Source organism: Alosa alosa, chromosome 7 (genome assembly GCF_017589495.1).
Source record: "Alosa alosa isolate M-15738 ecotype Scorff River chromosome 7, AALO_Geno_1.1, whole genome shotgun sequence".
Classification (NCBI taxonomy): Eukaryota; Metazoa; Chordata; class Actinopteri; order Clupeiformes; family Clupeidae; genus Alosa; species Alosa alosa.
Window position 1 is genome coordinate 26933577 of NC_063195.1, and position 18644 is coordinate 26952220.

General features: G+C 43.8%; 1 protein-coding gene across 1 annotated transcript; it reads left to right on the forward strand.

Annotated features, from left to right (window-relative positions):
• The first annotated feature begins 3822 nt into the window (after positions 1–3822).
• LOC125298603 (neuropilin-2-like) lies at positions 3823–18607 on the forward strand. Its single transcript, XM_048249398.1, is given in 10 exon segments — positions 3823–4001; positions 4837–5049; positions 5753–5796; positions 5798–5918; positions 6108–6277; positions 8873–9034; positions 11779–11920; positions 15188–15537; positions 16075–16219; positions 17905–18607. Coding segments are annotated over 10 exon segments (1554 nt in total). The 5' UTR covers positions 3823–3913; the 3' UTR covers positions 18024–18607.
• Positions 18608–18644: the final 37 nt, after the last annotated feature.

An 18644-nucleotide genomic window follows, 5' to 3' on the forward strand; every position in this document is an offset into this window, starting at 1 on the left:
GTTGACGAGTAGTGCTAAATCATGATGCATTCCAGCAGACTATCAACATTCTATATATGTATTTGGTTGATACTCTTACCGCTCCTACAGTACACACACTTGCGTTCCGTCAACGCATGCCAGTGGGTGTTCCCGACCTATATGCAAATGACTTGAAGTATAACCGTAATTTGATTGGTTGGTGCTGTCAGTCGATTGGCTTGATTGGCCGGTGCCGTCAGCTGTTGCAGTCAGCAACAGCTGAACTTCTCAACGCGAGCGACGGGAGAAGCGCGACGCAACGGACCCACAATTCAGTTCGGCAACGGGGGACGTGAGCCCATGTAAAGTGAATGGGATGCGTCTCCAGCACTGCAACGCACACAACTGTGTGTAGGAGCTGTTATTCAGAGCAGCATGCATAGAATACTAATGACAGGGACGGTCCCCCGGGAGGTTATGTGCTTTGTTCAGGGACTCAGCTTTCTAACATTACACTTCCAAGCCCAGATACACTCTTAAAATGAGATGTGATGTGATGAAAATAACACAACTTGTGTTTTTTTTTGTTTGTTTTTTTTACATATTAATATGTCCATAAAGGGACAACACCGTTTGTGTTGTTTTCTAGAGTGTACCTAACAGCTAGACAACCACCTCTCTCATAATAATAATAATTTCAAAATGAATGCCAGACATATTACTGGCAACATCTGATAGGCTGATAGTAAATAAACTAAATCATTAAAATAATCATGTGTATACGATTGTTAGCCACGAAGCAGTGTGGTACATACGTAATTGTAATTTAGGTAAGCCTTGGTTTGTTACTTTCAAATCACTTCTTAACATTTGTGATAGTGTCCCCTTGCGATAACATTTTGAGATGCATCCACCAAAGCCACAGTTTGCTTAACCAAGACTGCCACTTAGAGGATAAAACAACAAACTACAATCAAATGCCATTAAAAATGTCACTGAAAACAATTTAAAAAACCAAGCTCTTCTTAACCAGGACATTTTGGAAAGTAAGTTTCCCACCTAGTAAAATAGCCATGTATTCCCTGGTCTCACCATGGTGTGACCTCTCACTGTGGTTTACAGCCTTTATCTTCAGTGGCCTGGTCAGGTCAAAAGTGCAAGTATGACTGAACACCCCACTGTGAGGTTTATGGCTTTGCTTTTCTTTTTAGCAGTGTGTATCTAGTTCTGGACAGCTTCATCAAAAGGCCCCATACTATACGATCTCTAGCTGAATAAATGTCTGACTATTGGCTTGCTTTCCTGCATTCCTACAAGTCAAGACCATCTACAGCTTGTTTTGCTGCCATCCAGGCCAGAGGAGCTCCAATAACAATCCCAGTGCAATTCATTTCAAGGCAGCATACAAGTGCCTGATTCTCAAGCACCAGGTAAGGTAAAGGAACTGTCTGCTCAGGACACCTCCAAGCCTCCTCATCAGTGGTACGTTTTGCAAACAGTGATGTTGCTCCTGAGGAAAGAATAACTGAGGAAGAATTTAAAAACTGCAGGCCTGGAGGGGTTATCAGAAACATGCAGGCAGCTGTAAATTACATCACCAGCTTTGTTGCAAAGAAGTTAGGGGGAAACTATCCTGCTTAATTTGCGCACAAGCACTGACAACTTAGGGGCCCAATTTATCCCTTTATAGCCCTGAAGGACAGGAGTGGTCTTTGCAAAACATCACCAGGCATTGCTTCAGTGTGCGAGACCACAGCAACAAATGGTCAGCCTCCACAAGGATCTGCCATTGTCAATGAAGTTCTAGCAGCCAGCTCAGACAAGAACCTGTTCCCACAACTGCACAGTCACATGTTTGACTCTACTGTTGAATGCAACCATCTTCACTCGCTAATGAAAATGGCATCCTCTTTGTACTGCAAGACATGTATGCATCACCAAGCAAGAACATTAAAGGAACAGCTATTAGAAGACAATATGCCAAACTTATTTAATTCCATAACCAGAGAGGTGACTTCCCATTACAACTCGAATGCTGAAAAAGTTGGGACGTTGTGTAAAATGTTAATAAAACAGAATGCAATGATTTACAAATCTCATAAATGCATGTTTTATTCACAATAGAACACAGACAACATATCAAATGTAAAAAGTGAAATATGAGCTCTTTTTTAATTTAATGCCAGCAACATGTCTCAAAAAAGTTGGGACAGGGCAACTAATTAGGTTAATTGGCAACAGGTCAGTAACATGACTGGGTATAAAAAAAGAACACCTGATAGAAGCAAAGTCTCTCAGAAGTAAAACTGGGTAGAGGTTCACCAATCTGCAAGAAACTACGACAGCAAACGGAACAATTTCAAAATAAAGTTCCTCAATATAAAATTGTGAAGAGTTTGAGTATATCATCATCATCAATGGTATTGTCATGAGCATTCTCTCTCCCTGGTAACAACCTTAATTGATTCAATTCTCTGCCACTCTGCTCACTCTCTCTCTACTCTGCCTAACGAGCTCCGCCCTGCTCTGCTCTTGTTACCTGGCCAGCTGCGCTGCATTTCCCAGTCACCATCCTCACCTTGCCCCACTCTGCTCTAATTACTCTGCCAGCTGCACTGCATTTCTCCACTAACCTCTCCCAGTATATAAAGCCCTGTTTTTCAGCCAAGCGCTGTCAGATCGTCTTCAAACCTGGACCAGTAACCTGCCTGCCTGTCTACTCTCTGACTCCTACCTGTGATTCGGATCCTTTCTTGACTTCCTGTGCTACTGCCCCGGTTATCCCGACCCGCCTTCCGGATCTTCTCGATTACTCTCCGATCTTCAGCCCCCCCGGTAACTCAAATCTGCCTTCTGTCTCTCCTGCACGTTTAGTGCCTAGCCCTGGTCTGTACTACTGCCTGCTGTTCACCTTGCTGTTGTGTGTGTGTGATTCCCCAGGCCTCCGACCACCAGGCGAAGCCCGAGCCCGGCGCGTCACCACCCTCAGCCGAGGCGCCGCTCGATCACTGGGGGACACACTCAGCACCTTGGACTGGAACCCCCCGGAGACTTGGAAAACCCCAGAGCCCCGAGAACCCCTGGAACCCCTGACACCCCTGGCACCCCTGGAACCGGAACCTCCAAGACCTCACGTTTCTCTCACTCCTCTTCCCCCCTGAACCCTTCAATAAAAGACTCTGAATTTGAACTTGCGCTCTTGGGTCGTCTTCTGTCCCTGACAGGTATAACATCATTAAAAGATTTCGAGAGTCTGGAGAAATCTGTGTGTGCAAGGGACAAGGCTGTAAAGCAGTATTGGATGCCTGTGATCTTCATGCCCTCAAGTGGCACTGCATTAAAACAGGCATGATTCTGTACTTGGCACCACTGTATGGGCTCAGGTATATTGTTTGATTTTTCATACAGGCCTAATTACAGTAGTACTGTATATGCTTACAAAACAGCTGTGTCTCATTTGACATTGTTATTTGTACACGTACTGTGTACATAACTATACAGCATATAAATAGGACAATATGGAGTTCTTTGGTCACTATTGGTGTAGGCTATTGGAACCGTCCACTTTGAGAAACCTGTGCTAAGCTAGGCTAGTGGTGGGTGCGTCAGACAGAGTAACTACATGCACGGAGATGAGAGGGTATGTATCGACTTAGCTATATAACTCTGGGGAATATGGTTAAAAAGCTAAAGTCCCAAAGACCACAAAAATGTTCCATGTCTAAAAATAGCTTATATTTGACCACAGATGCACTGTTACAATGGCATAGGCCCAAAAAGGGAGGTCATTGGCTGAGATCTGATGTGGGAGGGTCATCAGAGAACAAACAACAAGTCAGAGCTTTTGTTGGTTGTTTTGTGACCTACTTCCACCAAAGAGAGAAACTGTGATTAACTGTGATTGTGGTCAGCGACTTGAGATTTAACCTCCCCTGCTTCACTTATTGTGAAAATGGTCTGCCGCAATTGTGTGGTTTTAACTTTGCTTTTTATCATTAATGTAAATGTGGTCTTTAGCCAGACCACTGTTCCCGCAGCAAGTAAGTAACGTCACTTCATTCTCTTTCTCCTCCCCTCTTTCACCCTGTGCTCATGTCAAGTCTTGCTTTTTCCATCGTCCACAGAAAGACATTTTCTCATTCAGTCCCCTATTTTACTGGCTTCTCTCTCCCTCTCTCTGTACGTTCTGTCTCATCTTACATTGTCTCTGCATTCTGTGTGTCCATATTCTCTCTTCTCTTTCATCTTATATTGTCTCTGCATTCTGTGTGTCCATATTCTCTCTTCTCTTTCATCTTATATTGTCTCTGCATTCTGTGTGTCCATATTCTCTCTTCTCTTTCATCTTATATTGTCTCTGCATTCTGTGTGTCCATATTCTCTCTTCTCTTTCATCTTATATTGTCTCTGCATTCTGTGTGTCCATATTCTCTCTTCTCTTTCATCTTATTATCCTTCACCCTTTCATCTTCTCTTTCATCTTCTCTTGTGTTTTACTGCATCACCGTCTTGCCTCGTCTTCTCTTTTCATCTCTTGTCTCTTCATCTAACTCAGCACCATATGTGTGTTTTTGTGTGCATATACATATGTGTGTGTGAGTGTGTGTGTGTGTTTTTGTGTGTGTGTTTATGTGCATATAGGTGTGTGTGTGTGTGTGTGCAGGTCAGTGATCCAAGCATATTCCCTTTAAGCAGCGCTACACACTGCATACAGATTCAAACCTTCATGAATAAACACAGCACCTTGGTTCTCAGGGTCTGTGTGTGTGTGTGTGTTTTGTGTGTGCATGCATGTGTGTGTGTGCACGTATGCTTGTGTGTGTGTGTGTTTACGTCATGACTAAACTCTGCACCTTCCCTCTGTCTGCTTCTCAGGGTCTGACTGCTCGCATAACTTCACCAGCCTGTCGGGCGTGATTGAGTCACCTGGCTTCCCGGACAAGTACCCGCACAACCTGGAGTGCAACTTCATCATCACCGTGCCGTCGCACATGGACGTCACACTGATCTTCCTGACCTTTGACCTGCAGGGGGCAGAGGGCGAGTGCAAGTACGACTGGCTGGACATATACGACGGCCTGCCACAAGGTGAGGGCATAACACACACTCACACACAGGCACACATACACACACACACAAACACACACACATACACACACACACACCTGCTGCAAGCTGAGAGGATAACATATGCACAGACAGACAAAACCACAGATATGTACATATAGACAGCTAGACCAAATATATGATATTTCTGTACTCAGTTTATGATATGACCTAGTTGTAAAGCAGGACAGCATTAAACCAGGACGGCAAAGTGTGCAGTACATCCATCATCAATGTCAGTCTTCCATCACCACCGTTGTGCCTTCAGGCCAGTGCATCCCTACTGGTCTCATGCCTGCTGGATGCCAGGTCTTGCCCCTCCCTCCCCTAGCTCTCCCACTTACTTCCACGTGTATGTCCCCCATGTCAACATGTCTGCCATGAAGATGAAAACATGAAGATGAGAGAGATTGAACTGTAACAAGGTGATGAAGAGGAAAAGAGAAACATCTCAAGAGACTCAACAGGCTATTTAGACTTTACTATCAGAACATCACATAACAAAGCCACATTCTACTGGGATCAAGTTCCATGGCTCTCCTGGCACTGAAGCCGTTCATGTGGAGTTCAAGTTTACCATTCTCGGCTTTCTTTGCTGTGTGTGTGTGTGTGTGTGTGTGTGTGTGTGTGTGTGTGTGTGTGTGTGTGTGTGTGTGTGTGTGTCTGTGTATCTGTGTATCTGCAGTGGGCCCGCTGATTGGTCGTCACTGTGGCACCAAGATCCCCTCCAGTTCCCCTCAAGATCCAGTCGTCCACGGGCATCTTGTCTCTGTCCTTCCGCACGGACGGGGCTGTGGCCAAAGATGGCTTCTCCGTCCGCTACAACATGACTGACAAAGAATTCAAAAAGCGTGAGTACTACCCCAATACATCAGCACTGGTCAGGGTATCTATATGTGTGTGTGTGTGTGTGTGTGTGTGTGAGTGAGAGAGAGAGAGAATGGATTGTGGATGTTGCCTATGTATGTGTTTGTCTGTCTAGGTGTGTTGGGGGCTTTGATTTGCTTCTTTTTGTCTTTCTTTCAAAATGCGACCCCCAGACTTCCATTGTAGTTATGTTCTTGGCATGGAGTCCGGTCTTATCTCTGATGACCAGATAATGGCCTCGTCCGTCTTCGCTGATGGCCACTGGAACGCCCAACAGGCCCGTCTCTACAACGAAGACCATGCTTGGATGCCCAGCACCGACAGCCAGAAGGAATACATCCAGGTGACATGACCTTTCCCCTCTGACCTCTGTGGATCACCAGAAATTACAACATTCTTTAGTAGCTACCAGAGAGAGAGAGAGAGAGAGAGAGAGAATTCAATCCACTAGTCAGCTGTGTGGTCAGTTAGTGATGGTGGTTGTTCAGTGACGCTTGATGAAGACGGGCTTTGGAACCTAACCTGATGTGGTGGTAGCAAAGTCCTTTTAGGCAAGTCCCTCCACTCGGCGGCCATATTGCAATGCTTTTTAGGAACTCATAGGGCATCGATTTCGGCAGAAATGCGCGTGTGCAAGGCTTCACGACACCAATCTTGCTCCAGCGGCGAGATCACAACACATGATTGGCATGTTGTCTTCACAACACACACACCACATTATTGGCTCAATATATTCACAACCAGTGTTGGGGAAGTTACTTTTAAAAAGTAGTGTTTGCTCGTTACTCGTTACTTCTCAAAAAAGTAACCTGTTACTTTACTTAGTTACCCTCTATGGAAAGTAACTTTTTATGTTACTCGTTACTTTTACGTTACTTTTACGTTGCTCGACTTTGGGCAGAACCCAATATCTGTTCCTAAATGTGTAGGCCTACATAAAGTTCTACTATGGAGAACATAACAGGTATTTCTTTTGTGCTCTTTATTATAAAAAATGCCACAAACAGAGCACTTGACAAGAAAACATTGGGCTTATAGGCTTCAACACCACCACTAAAGCCCTATGAAACAATATCAAATAAAATAGCCTCGCTACATCTTGGGCATATAGGTGAACACAAAATATATGAGGGCTTATTTTATAGCCTTATACTCTTTCATTAAACAGGCGCTCCTCCGAAATTTGGTGCAAAGCTAGTGCAAATCGTATCAATAGGCTGGCAGTTGAGTTAACGGCAGTAGACAAATCAGGGGACAGTGTAGGCTAGGCTACAACTAACACTCACATTCCTCCCCTTAGTTTCAACGAGTTAGAAGTAATGTGAATAGGCTACCTCCATCCCTCAGAAGTTAGCGTTGGCTGCGTCTCGCTTGCTATGATTGCTCTTCATTGCCACCAGCCTCTGTCACGTACCGTGTGGAGCTATGATTGCACTTCATGCTACCAGCCTCTGTCACATAGGCTGTCGTGTGGAGCTCGTGCTTATTGCGCAAGCGTGCAGCTGAGAAAGCAGCGTCGCTGTCAAATCTGTCCCTGGGAAAAGTAACGTTGCGCCGATATGAAAAAGGAACTACGTTACGTTACCAAATTTTCAGTAGTAACACGTTACACTACTTTTTACTCGAAAAAGTAGTTACGTTACTGTAACTCGTTACTTTGTAACGGTTAACACACAACACTGTTCACAACACACAACATGATTGGCTCAATGTATTCACATGTTGACGTTTTGCCGCGGAAGGGGTGTGATATGCGTAGACAACTGCCATATTGGCGTTACAAACTAACCCCATGCATTTCTATGGAGGATTTTTTGAGTGCTGTGTCTCCTCATTAGAAAGTCTCTGGTGGTAGTCTGGCTATATGGAACTGGGCTAACATGCAGCAGCAAGACAAGTTAAAATCAAGGCTGTCACCGTTGTGCCCTTAAGCAAGGCACTTTACGTTGAGATGCTTTGGGGAGACTGGCCCTTGTAATAATTGACATATGTAAGTCGCTTTAGATAAAAGTGTCAGTCAAAATGAGTGTATACGTATGAATGAATTTGTTTCCCTGAAAATGAAGTACATTTTCATACAATAAGATCACACTTTCTTACAATAAGACCACACTTTAATAGTGATTGGTGTAAACCAGGATATTTTAGCACCCCGACAGGGTTTTGTCAGGAATCGGGACAAGCAACTCAAAATCGGGACTGTCCCAGTTAAACCAGGACGTCACATTCTGTGTGAGTTGAATAACTTGCCTTTTCAGATTAAATGTCCATACTGGTTAAGACAGACATGTGAACAGTCTCTAAAATAAGGGTAGATTCCTTAGTATGTGTTATTGAAAGTTCACACATGCTTTTAGCTTTTTTTCTTTAATTCTCGGAGGTATAGTCTCCCGAGAATTTGCTCTGCTGCCGGCTTGTGCCTCCACATCGCCCAAAATGCTTGATTTGCATTACATTCTCCACATTTCTAGCTACATTTTCATGTACCACATCAGCCTTTTTGTTTAGTGAATCTTTTGTAAATGATGTCGCTTTGGACAAAAGCGTCTGCTAAATACTATAACTATATTTATACTGTCCCTTGTCTTATGGCATTCGGTGATGTGTTTTTGGCGGCAAAACCTGCTGTGTCCCTGCTGTCCAATAAGACTACCATTATTTCTTGTTCTCCTAGATTTCAGAACCCTGGGATTAGGCTTGTAAGCCTGTCAAAGTAGGAGCTCCGTATATTTGTGAAGAACACAGTGAAGAAGAAAGTGCACTCACCTGTTATGCAGTGACCACATATTCTTTGCTCATTTGGCAACCAGGACCTTCTTAGTCTGCCTTTTTTTGAATGGCTAGACTGTGGTCACTGAGTCTGAATTCTCTCTCTCTCTCTCTCTCTCTCTCTCTCTCTCTTTCTCACCTCTCTATCACTTTCTCTCTCCTCCACCAGGTGGACCTGCAGTTTGTGAAGCTGCTGGCGGGCATTGCCACCCAGGGGGAGGTGTCCAAGCAGACCCAGAAGCAGTACTACGTCACCATGTTCAAGCTGGAGCTCAGCACCAACGGAGAGGACTGGATGGTCTACCGCAAAAGCAACGGCAAGAGCCACATGGTCGGAGATTGCTTTATGTGCACTGCACACGTACATACACATGCACATAGACAGACACACACACACACACACACACACACACACACACAGAGAGTGTTTTATGTGCAATGCACACGTATACACATGCACATAGACATAATGCACACACACACACACACACACACACACAGAGGGAGGGGTATACATACTGTATATATATATATATATATATATATATGCACAATATACACATATCTACAAAAGCCTACAGTATAGTACAGTGCCTACAGTACATTTACACATGCACAGAAGTTACGTATGTAAAACAAATGCTGTGTGTGTGTCTGTGTGAAATGTTGTTGCTGGTGATGGGGGATCGTAAGGACCAGTAAGAGTGACCTAACCAACTGTCAGTGCCGGTGGCTTAGCTCTGCGAGTTCCATCTTGCACCAAAACTGGTGATCTTTGTCCCTGATGGAGTGTTGGAAAATCTATGATTGTTTGTTTTCCCATATGTGAGATGAAGCATGCATGGGGACGTGTGTGTGTGTGTGTGTGTGTGTGTGTGTGTGTGTGTGTGTGTGTGTGTGTGTGTGTGGTACTCTGTGTTTACATCTGGGTGTGTTCATGCCAACCCTTCCTAACATGTCTATACATTTCTCTAATTATGACCGCCGCGAAGCGATTATTATTATTTTTTTTTTTTTTTTTTGTCCAAATTTCCGTCCAAGGATTCCCCGGACACTGAAAGACCGGGGTACCGCGAAACTTGGTGGGCATGTAACCCCACATGGATAGCATGGAACCATCGTTTTTCGTTGATCTGTAGCCCCCCCGCTGGACTGGACCCCCCGAAAGGAGGGTAGGGCAGACACAGTTTTCTGTGAATATCTCGAGAACCGTAGGGTTTAGGAGGACCATTCTTTTTTTGTATGTTGATCTCAAGGGGCCATGTCAACCCATTCCATAACCACTCATTTCATGTATAGCGCCACCTAGTTAAACACAAAAAAGTAAAAATGAGGTGTTGTAACCGCGGGTATCTGTGACCTAATATAGTCAAAACTGCACGAAATTGGAAGTGTAGGATCATTATGACACCCTCTGAATGCACGCCAAGTTTCGTGGAATTCCGTTCATGGGGGGCCACACAATAAATTAATTTATGTTACTATACACCAACTGGCCTGTAGGTGGCCGGAGACAGTTTTCTGTGAATATCTCGAGAACCGTAGGGCCTAGGAGGTCCACCTTTTTTTTGTATGTTGGTCTTAAGGGGGCATGTCAACCCATCCCGTTACCACTTATTTCATGTATAGCGCCACCTAGTTAAAAATTAAACAGCAAAAAAATAGGTGTTTTCATCACAATATCTCTGGCTGACATGGTCAAAACTGCACGAAATTGAAAGTGTAGGATCATTATGACACCTTCCGAATGCATGCCAAGTTTTGTGAACTTTCGTTCATGGGGGCCTTTTACAATAAAATTATTTATGTGTACATTTAGTGACCGTACACCAACAAGGATTCCTGGGACACTGAAAGACCGGGTACCGCGAAACTTGGTGGGCATGTAACCCTACATGGATAGCATGGAACCATCATTTTGATCTGTAGCCCCCTGCTGGACTGGACCCCCGAAAGGAGAGTAGGGCAGACACAGTTTTCTGTGAATATCTTGAGAACCGTAGGGCCTAGGATGACCAATTTTTTTTTCTGTATGTTTGCCTCCAGGGGTCATGTTAACCCATTCCATAACCACTCATTTCATGTATGGCGCCACCCTAGTTAAACACAAAAAGTAAAAATGAGGTGTTTAACCGCTGGTATCTAGTGACCTAATATAGTCAAAACTGCTGAAATTGAAGGTGTAGGATCATTATGACACCAGGATCATTATGACACCTTCCGAATGCATGCCAAGTTTTGTGAACTTTCGTTCATGGGGGGCCTTACAATAAAATTATTTATGTGTACATTTAGTGACCGTACACCAACAAGGATTCCTGGGACACTGAAAGACCGGGGTACACGAAACTTGGTGGGCATGTAACCCTACATGGATAGCATGGAACCATCATTTTGATCTGTAGCCCCCCCGCTGGACTGGACCCCCCGAAAGGAGAGTAGGGCAGACACAGTTTTCTGTGAATATCTTGAGAACCGTAGGGCCTAGGATGACCAATTTTTTCTGTATGTTTGCCTCCAGGGGTCATGTTAACCCATTCCATGTGCACACATAAACAGATACACACGCACACACATACATTCACAGTAATCATACGTATGACACATACTCACACAGTAGACATATGTACGCATGCATGCACATGCACAAACACACATCTTGAACAAACACACAAGCACGCACACACACACACACACACACACACACACACACATAAACATAAACGTGTGCACGCACACATGCACACAATTCAAGAATTTCTCAGAATTATGAACAGGCAAGATGGGGGTGGGTTTGTATAAAATGAATTTTACATGTGAAATCTATGAACTAATCATGTTTTGGTACTTGTTGTCTAGCAGATACCAGTGAGAATTGAGTGTGGATAATGCAATTTAGTGAGACAGTTAGAATCATATAGGCCTTTCAGCGTGATTTATTTTTGTGGAAAAAATGTGCTGGACTGGGCGGCGGTCATATTTTGTACCGCTCTGCGGTACATCTAGTTATTAGCTTGTTTAGCGTTCTCTGTTGACGTTGTCTGTCTCTCTCTTTCTCTGTCTCGTTCTATGCAGTTCGATGCCAACTACAACCCCACAGAGCCAGTTCTGAGTCGCATTCCTCAGCCGGTTCTTGCACGGTTTGTCCGGATCCGACCATGGACCTGGAAGAATGGCATTGCCCTGCGCTTTGAGTTGTATGGATGCCAGATCACAGGTACACACAAGCACACATACACAAGCACACATACACACACACGCACACACACACGCACACACAAACACACTCGCGCACACGCAACAACTTCACATAACTGTTTCATCCTCTTCTAATACAACATATAATGTAATGGTGATTTAATCCAAAATATTCAAAATATGTTACTCACTTTGAATGATCTGAATGAGTAATCCATCGGAATATGTTACAAAATACACGTTAGGGCATGTATTCCATAACCTATAGTGGATTACATTTTAAAAGTAACCTTCCCAATGCTGCAAACACAGACAGAAAGACAGACACAGACAGACAAACAGAGATGGGTAGATTTTTCAGATATTTTTACTTTACTTTACTATTTATTTTTGAGGCGACTTTTTACTTTTACTCCTTACATTTTAACACGAATATCGGTAATTTCTACTCCTTACATTTTACAAATCTGACTTGTTACTTTAGTTTCAAATAATTTCAGCCTACCATTATTATTTTTTGCCTTATCAATAGCGGATTGGAATAAAGGCTACGTTGCACGCATCACTACAAGATGACTCGATTTGGGTGGCATTCATTCGCGGCAAATCATTGCAGCTTGATGGCAGTAACATTAACGTTAGCACGTAGTAGTATGTCTCAATTAAATTTAGTCAATAGCCTAATGCCCTCCTCTCCTCGCCTTTGGTGCTTCCCTAACTTCTAGCTGCAGTGTAGCCTATATCCTTAGCAATAAGTAGTCTAGATGCAGCCTTGGGTCTTGAACAGGGATGTAGGCTAGTGGAGGCCGTTAAACGCAAGCAGGCTAAACACAGTTTACCCACCACTGAAATTTCAGAAATTTTCAGAAATTAAGTTTATCCACCTCTTAAAAGAGTTTATTCACCAATTACAACTGTTAGCATTTAAAAATCACACTGTATTATCCACAATAACAATATGTACACTCATCAACACTCTATAAACCACTAATGCACTTGTATTGTTATAAACATTTGACAATAACTGCACCATCATCAAACATGTTCTGAATGCCTTTTCATAAAATCCACCTTTACTGGTCTTGAAATATTCACAGAATTCATAGTTTTAAATCCACCTCTTGTTTTATCCACTACATTCCTGGTCTTGAAATATTCACCCATGAATCCAAAGGAAATTAAATATTCATGTTGTTTTTTGTGTCAATATTAGTTGTGCAGATGTATAGTCCATCTTATACACAGGGCTAGTCTAGCAACTGAAGCCAACAAAATCAAAAATGCAAAAATAGAGCCTTTTTAACATAATTTTTCCATTTTGTATAGTCATTCTATATCAAAACCTGACACACAATCAAATAGTCTACAAGAAACCTCAGAAAGTGCAGACTTTTATTGTCAGTATGCATATTGGGTAACCAAAAGTCCTATGAGGAGTTTCCATAAGGCATTACAAAACGCATGAGCATACCTTGGCAAATAATGGTCTAAAATACTTTTCCTTTTATATTGATCTACTTTTGCACACAGCTTCGCAATACCTGATGCTAGGGCTCAATTGTGTTTCTAAAATCATATCAAGTCACCTAGAGGGCTGAAATGTAGTCAGTTCAGAGATGCTTGTTATCTCACAGAAAGAAAAAACAATATTCTAGGCTCTGTAATTCTGTGCCAGTGCTTCCTAAGAAACTACAGGATCTTAGCTTTCTACAGATGTCCAGCATTTGATGGTAGGCCAAAAGAACACACTGCCCTCTGAAGTAGGCAGTGCAATGTTGGGGGAGAAAGCCAATAAATGGCCAAACAGGTTATGGGAAGATTTAAAAAAAGAGACTGGCACTCTTGCACTCTGGTAACATTTGTGTGGTCCAGGTGCTGTTGCATAAAAAATGGTTGTCATTCACAAGACTAGTTTTACTTTTATACTTTAAGTAAATTTCCAAGCCTGTACTTTGTTACTTTTACTTGAATAAAGAAGTTAAACCAGTACTTCTACTTTTACCAGAGTATTTTTTAACACAAGTATTTGTACTTCTACTTGAGTATGGAAAGTGAGTACTTTTGCCACCTCTGCAGACAGACACAGACAGACAGACACAGACACACACACACACACACACACACACACACACACACACACACACACACACACACACACACACATTTAAACAGTTGTGTATATATTATGTACTAAGTGACATAACTGCATGAAAGATTGATCTTCTTCAGCTTTAAGCCGTCAATTCTCCTCACTCCCCTTTCTCCCTCACTCCTCCACCTTCTGCTCCTCCACCCAATGCCCCTCCCCTCTCTTCATGTGCTCCTCCCCTCTCTTTCTGTGCTCTTCCCCTCTCTTCCTGTGCTACTCCAGTCTTCCTCTGCCCCTCCCCTCTCTCCCTCAGTCCTCCTCCATCTAGCCCCCTCCTTCCTCCACATCAATTTGTTTTTCAACTCTTGCTTTCTCTCCTCTCTTCTTCTGTCCTCTCTTTTCTGCCTCTCTTTTCTTCTCCTCTCGTCTCTTCTCTCCTCTCCTTTCCCTCGCTTATTGCCCATCTTTCTAAAACAGTAAAACAGTACAACGTGGTTTTAATAACTGGGTCTGATATATGACCGATAAAAGACGTCCAGTTTCTCAAACATAAATTAAGGACTAGGTTGACCTAGAACCAGGATAAATTAAGGACTAGGTTGATCTAGAACTAGGCTAAATATTAAGGACTAGGCTGATCTAGAACTAGGATAAATTAAGGACTAGGCTGATCTAGAACTAGGATGAATAAAGGACTAGGCTGATCTAGAACTAGGATGAAACTAGGCTGAGCCACAGACTAGCCATCTTCAGAGATGTAGATTAACGTGTGTGTGTCTGCATGTGTGTGTGTCTCTGAGAAAAACAGCTTGTGTTTTACAGATGTTTTACCTGGTGCGTGAACTCCAAAAGTTGAGTATTACAGTAGAAAAAACAGAGGCGCACTCAAGGGCTTTTGGCCTTTTCTCAAGGGACATTGATAATGGGCTTAGCCCGAAACGTCTTGTCTAAGGACAAGAACTAGGAAACAAACGTTTCGCTTAGCCCATTATCAATGTCTCCAATAATGGGCTAAGCCCGAAATATTTGTTTCCTAGTTCTTGTCCTTAGACTCATTGTTAAAACCTCGGCTCTCAATACAAATTGTATTAGTATCAAGCCCTTGAGTGCGCCTCTGTTTTTTCTACTTGCAGGTGATGCAGGTGAAACATGTCTGTGTGTGTGTTTGTGTGTGTGTGTGTGTGTGTGTCCACACAGACCAGTCGTGTTCGGAGATGCAGGGCATGCTCTCGGGGCTGCTGCCCGACTCCCAGATCTCGGCCTCCTCCAGGCGTGACCTCCACGCCCCCATGGGCGTAGCCCGACTGGTGGCCAGTCGCTCAGGCTGGTTCCCCAGCCCTGCCCAGCCCGTGGCAGGTGAGGAGTGGCTCCAGGTGGACCTGGGTGCTGCCAAGGCCGTGCGGGGCATCATCACGCAGGGCGCACGTGGCATGGGGGGTGGGTCCAGCAAAGACAGCCACGCCTACGTCCAGAGGTACCGCCTGGCGCACAGTCTCACGGGCCGCGACTGGACCTTCATCATGGACACCAAGACCAACCTGCCAAAGGTGATGCCGTACAAACACACACACACACACACACACACACACACACACACACACAGATGTTGGCAGATGTTTAAGTAGTCCTGTTTGGATGTTCTTACAGATGTTGACAGATGTTTCCTTCTGTGCAGACAGTGTTATCCCTGAAAAGGCTGTTAAGGTCTTGACCCGAATAGCAAGCCATGGGGGACAAGAGCACTCAGGGTATTGCTGTACAGGAAAAGACGGGCATTTAGAGAGGGGGACATTTCAGAGCCAGAAAAAGTGAAATATGAAACTGCAAGAGCAAAGCGGCACAATAAAGAAGGCAGTAACACACATGCCAAAATTGTATTTGCTGATTTCTTATCAGCTTTTAACCCTATTCAACCACACATTTTAGTTGATAAGACACACACACACACACACACACACCACAACACAGCACACCACACCTCACACACATAGACACAGTATTCAGCGTTGCATTGTTGTCCACACTAGATCATCTTGTGGTGATCTTCTTTCTCTCCTCCTCCTCTTTCTCCTGGTGGTGTGCAGATCTTCGAGGGGAACACAAACTTCGACACTCCCGAGATCCGGCGCTTCACTGAGACGGTGGCCCAGTTCGTCCGCCTCTACCCCGAGCACTGGTCCCCCGCTGGCATTGGCATGAGGATGGAGGTGCTGGGCTGTGACCTGCCAGGTAGGACTGATACTCACACACACACACACACACACACACACACACACACACACACACACACACACACACACACAGACCCTGATCAGAGAGACCTCACACACACACATTTCCATCCCTAATGCACACACCCACTAAAACTCCCTCTCTCTCACACACACACACACACACACACACACACACACACACACACACACACACACACACACACACACACGCACACAATCTAGTCTTTTGGGCCCCCACCGTCGACTTCAAGCAGTGCTGCCTGGAAGGCGCTAGGGTGAGTCAAGGGATATGGTTAGGGTTAGGGTTAAGATTAGGGTTAGGTGCCTTGAAGTCGATGGTGGGGGCCCAAAAGACCATCAAGCCAGACATATACACACACATTTATTTCCCTTGCTATTTCTGTGCCTGTAAACATTCTTATTGCTTATACGGGTATTGCAGTGTAGTTCTGTAGAAAGCTCCGGAAAGCCTCTTTTTGCCTGTTATCTCTTCTCTGCCCCACTTCATTGTCTCTGCATCTGACATAAATGTTCTATTTTCTGCGGTCGCTCTCCAGGATAGCCTTGCTCTTTTTTTCCCTCTCTCTCTTTCTGTTTCTTTCACTCTTTCTTCCTCTCTCGCACGCACTGAGACCAGGCCACCTTATCCAGTGGCTCATCAGGACCAGACACCTGCCTGCGCACACCGGCACGGCTACTGCCCCCTGCTGGAACATAGAAAGCACTGATAGAGAAGGGCAGGCCTGGTGCACGTCCAACCTGTCTCTTGAGCTATTCAAGATGGGGGAATGATGATGTATGTTTGTTTAAATACAGGATAAAGCTGTTTATCTAGGCCTAGTGTGTCTTCCACATCCTCTCACTGTGCCAAGCTTCCAGCTTGTTGTCCAGTGCACCGTTGTCCAGCTTGCAGTGTGTGACGTGTCTAAGCACTAACAGCCCTCACACACACACACTGATATGGGCGCTTTTACTGTGTGCCACCCCCCGTGCCACCCACACCGCTGCCCACTGTACCAGCCTGACCTGGAGAAGGTCGTGTGCCACAGAGACGCAGTCCCCTGTCTGATCAGGAAACCAACCGATTATTGATTATTATTATTGATTACAGATGTGTCATAGAGATTATAGATCTCTATAGACATTTATGAGGCATTATTTGAGGATTGTGGGGTTTGGAGGTGTATAAGGCGTATTCAGTGAAACTCTGCCACCATCCACCCAAAAAACTCTCACCAAGTTCCACGCCTGTCATGCATCTGCTGTCCTGGTGAATCTATGAGACGTCCCTGGCTGCAGCGCGCAGAGTGCAGTGTGGCTGGCCTCAATGTGGCACAGTCTATTTACCTGCTTTCCATACGCTACGCTGGAGTCAAATATTTCTCAACCAAATCTCAAGGAAGAGGGCTTAACTCAACAAAAGTATCCTCCTCGGATTTCTTCAAGAGGACAAAAACATAGAAATTATTAGACTTGCACTATCAGTTACTATGCACTGTAGGCTAGTTTACGTAGGATACTGCATGTGAAGCCTATTTATTATGCATGCCAGACCAGTTAGTTTATGTTTTTTTTTTATTTTTAATGACTGTAAACTGATCATTTCTATATTAGGCCTACTGTAATGTTATCTATCGATATTGTCACTTGTTTCTTGTTTCTTGCTTATTGTTTTGTAAGAAAAAAGCCAGGAGAAAAAAGGCAGATATGACCTGCGAAAAACAATCAAAGCAGCAAAACGGGACTATAGGCATAAAATTGAAGAACAACTGGAAGGCAAAGATTCAGGAAGCATGTAGTCTACACATGATCTCAGATCTTAAAGAACAGAAAAGCAAGATCCAAGTCTCTCATCCTTCAAGGTGAGCTAAATCACTTTATCATTGTTCCAGCGCTGAAGAAAAGCAAAATTACCACCTCTGCACTACACTACTTTTATTTTTTTTCTTTCCACACACACCACACAACATACTATTTATTTATTATTTATTTTTTGAGGAGCAACAAAACCCAAGAATTTTACTGTCTTATACATGTATAATGAGACGTAATAAAGACAATCTTGAATTGAATCTTGAACAGGAAATGTACTCATCATGTGTCTTTTTGCAGGTGAAGCTGCATAATATAACCTTTGGTCAACAACCTCCTGAAAGGTCATGCCAAGAGTAGAAGACATGCTGTTGGCCTACTAATACCTGAGGCTCATTGATTAAGTGCATGCTAAGATGACTTATTTGTCTGCCTGAACAACACTCAAAGTTGTTGAGAAGGTATTTTGTATAAAGTATGTTAATGAAATGGAACAGTGTGTCCTGGAGACAGCCATGGCTATGCAGGGTTTCACCACTATCATTAAACCCCATTAACCTTTAACAATTTATCCATTTTGTTGGCTAATTTTGTCTGATAATGATGAT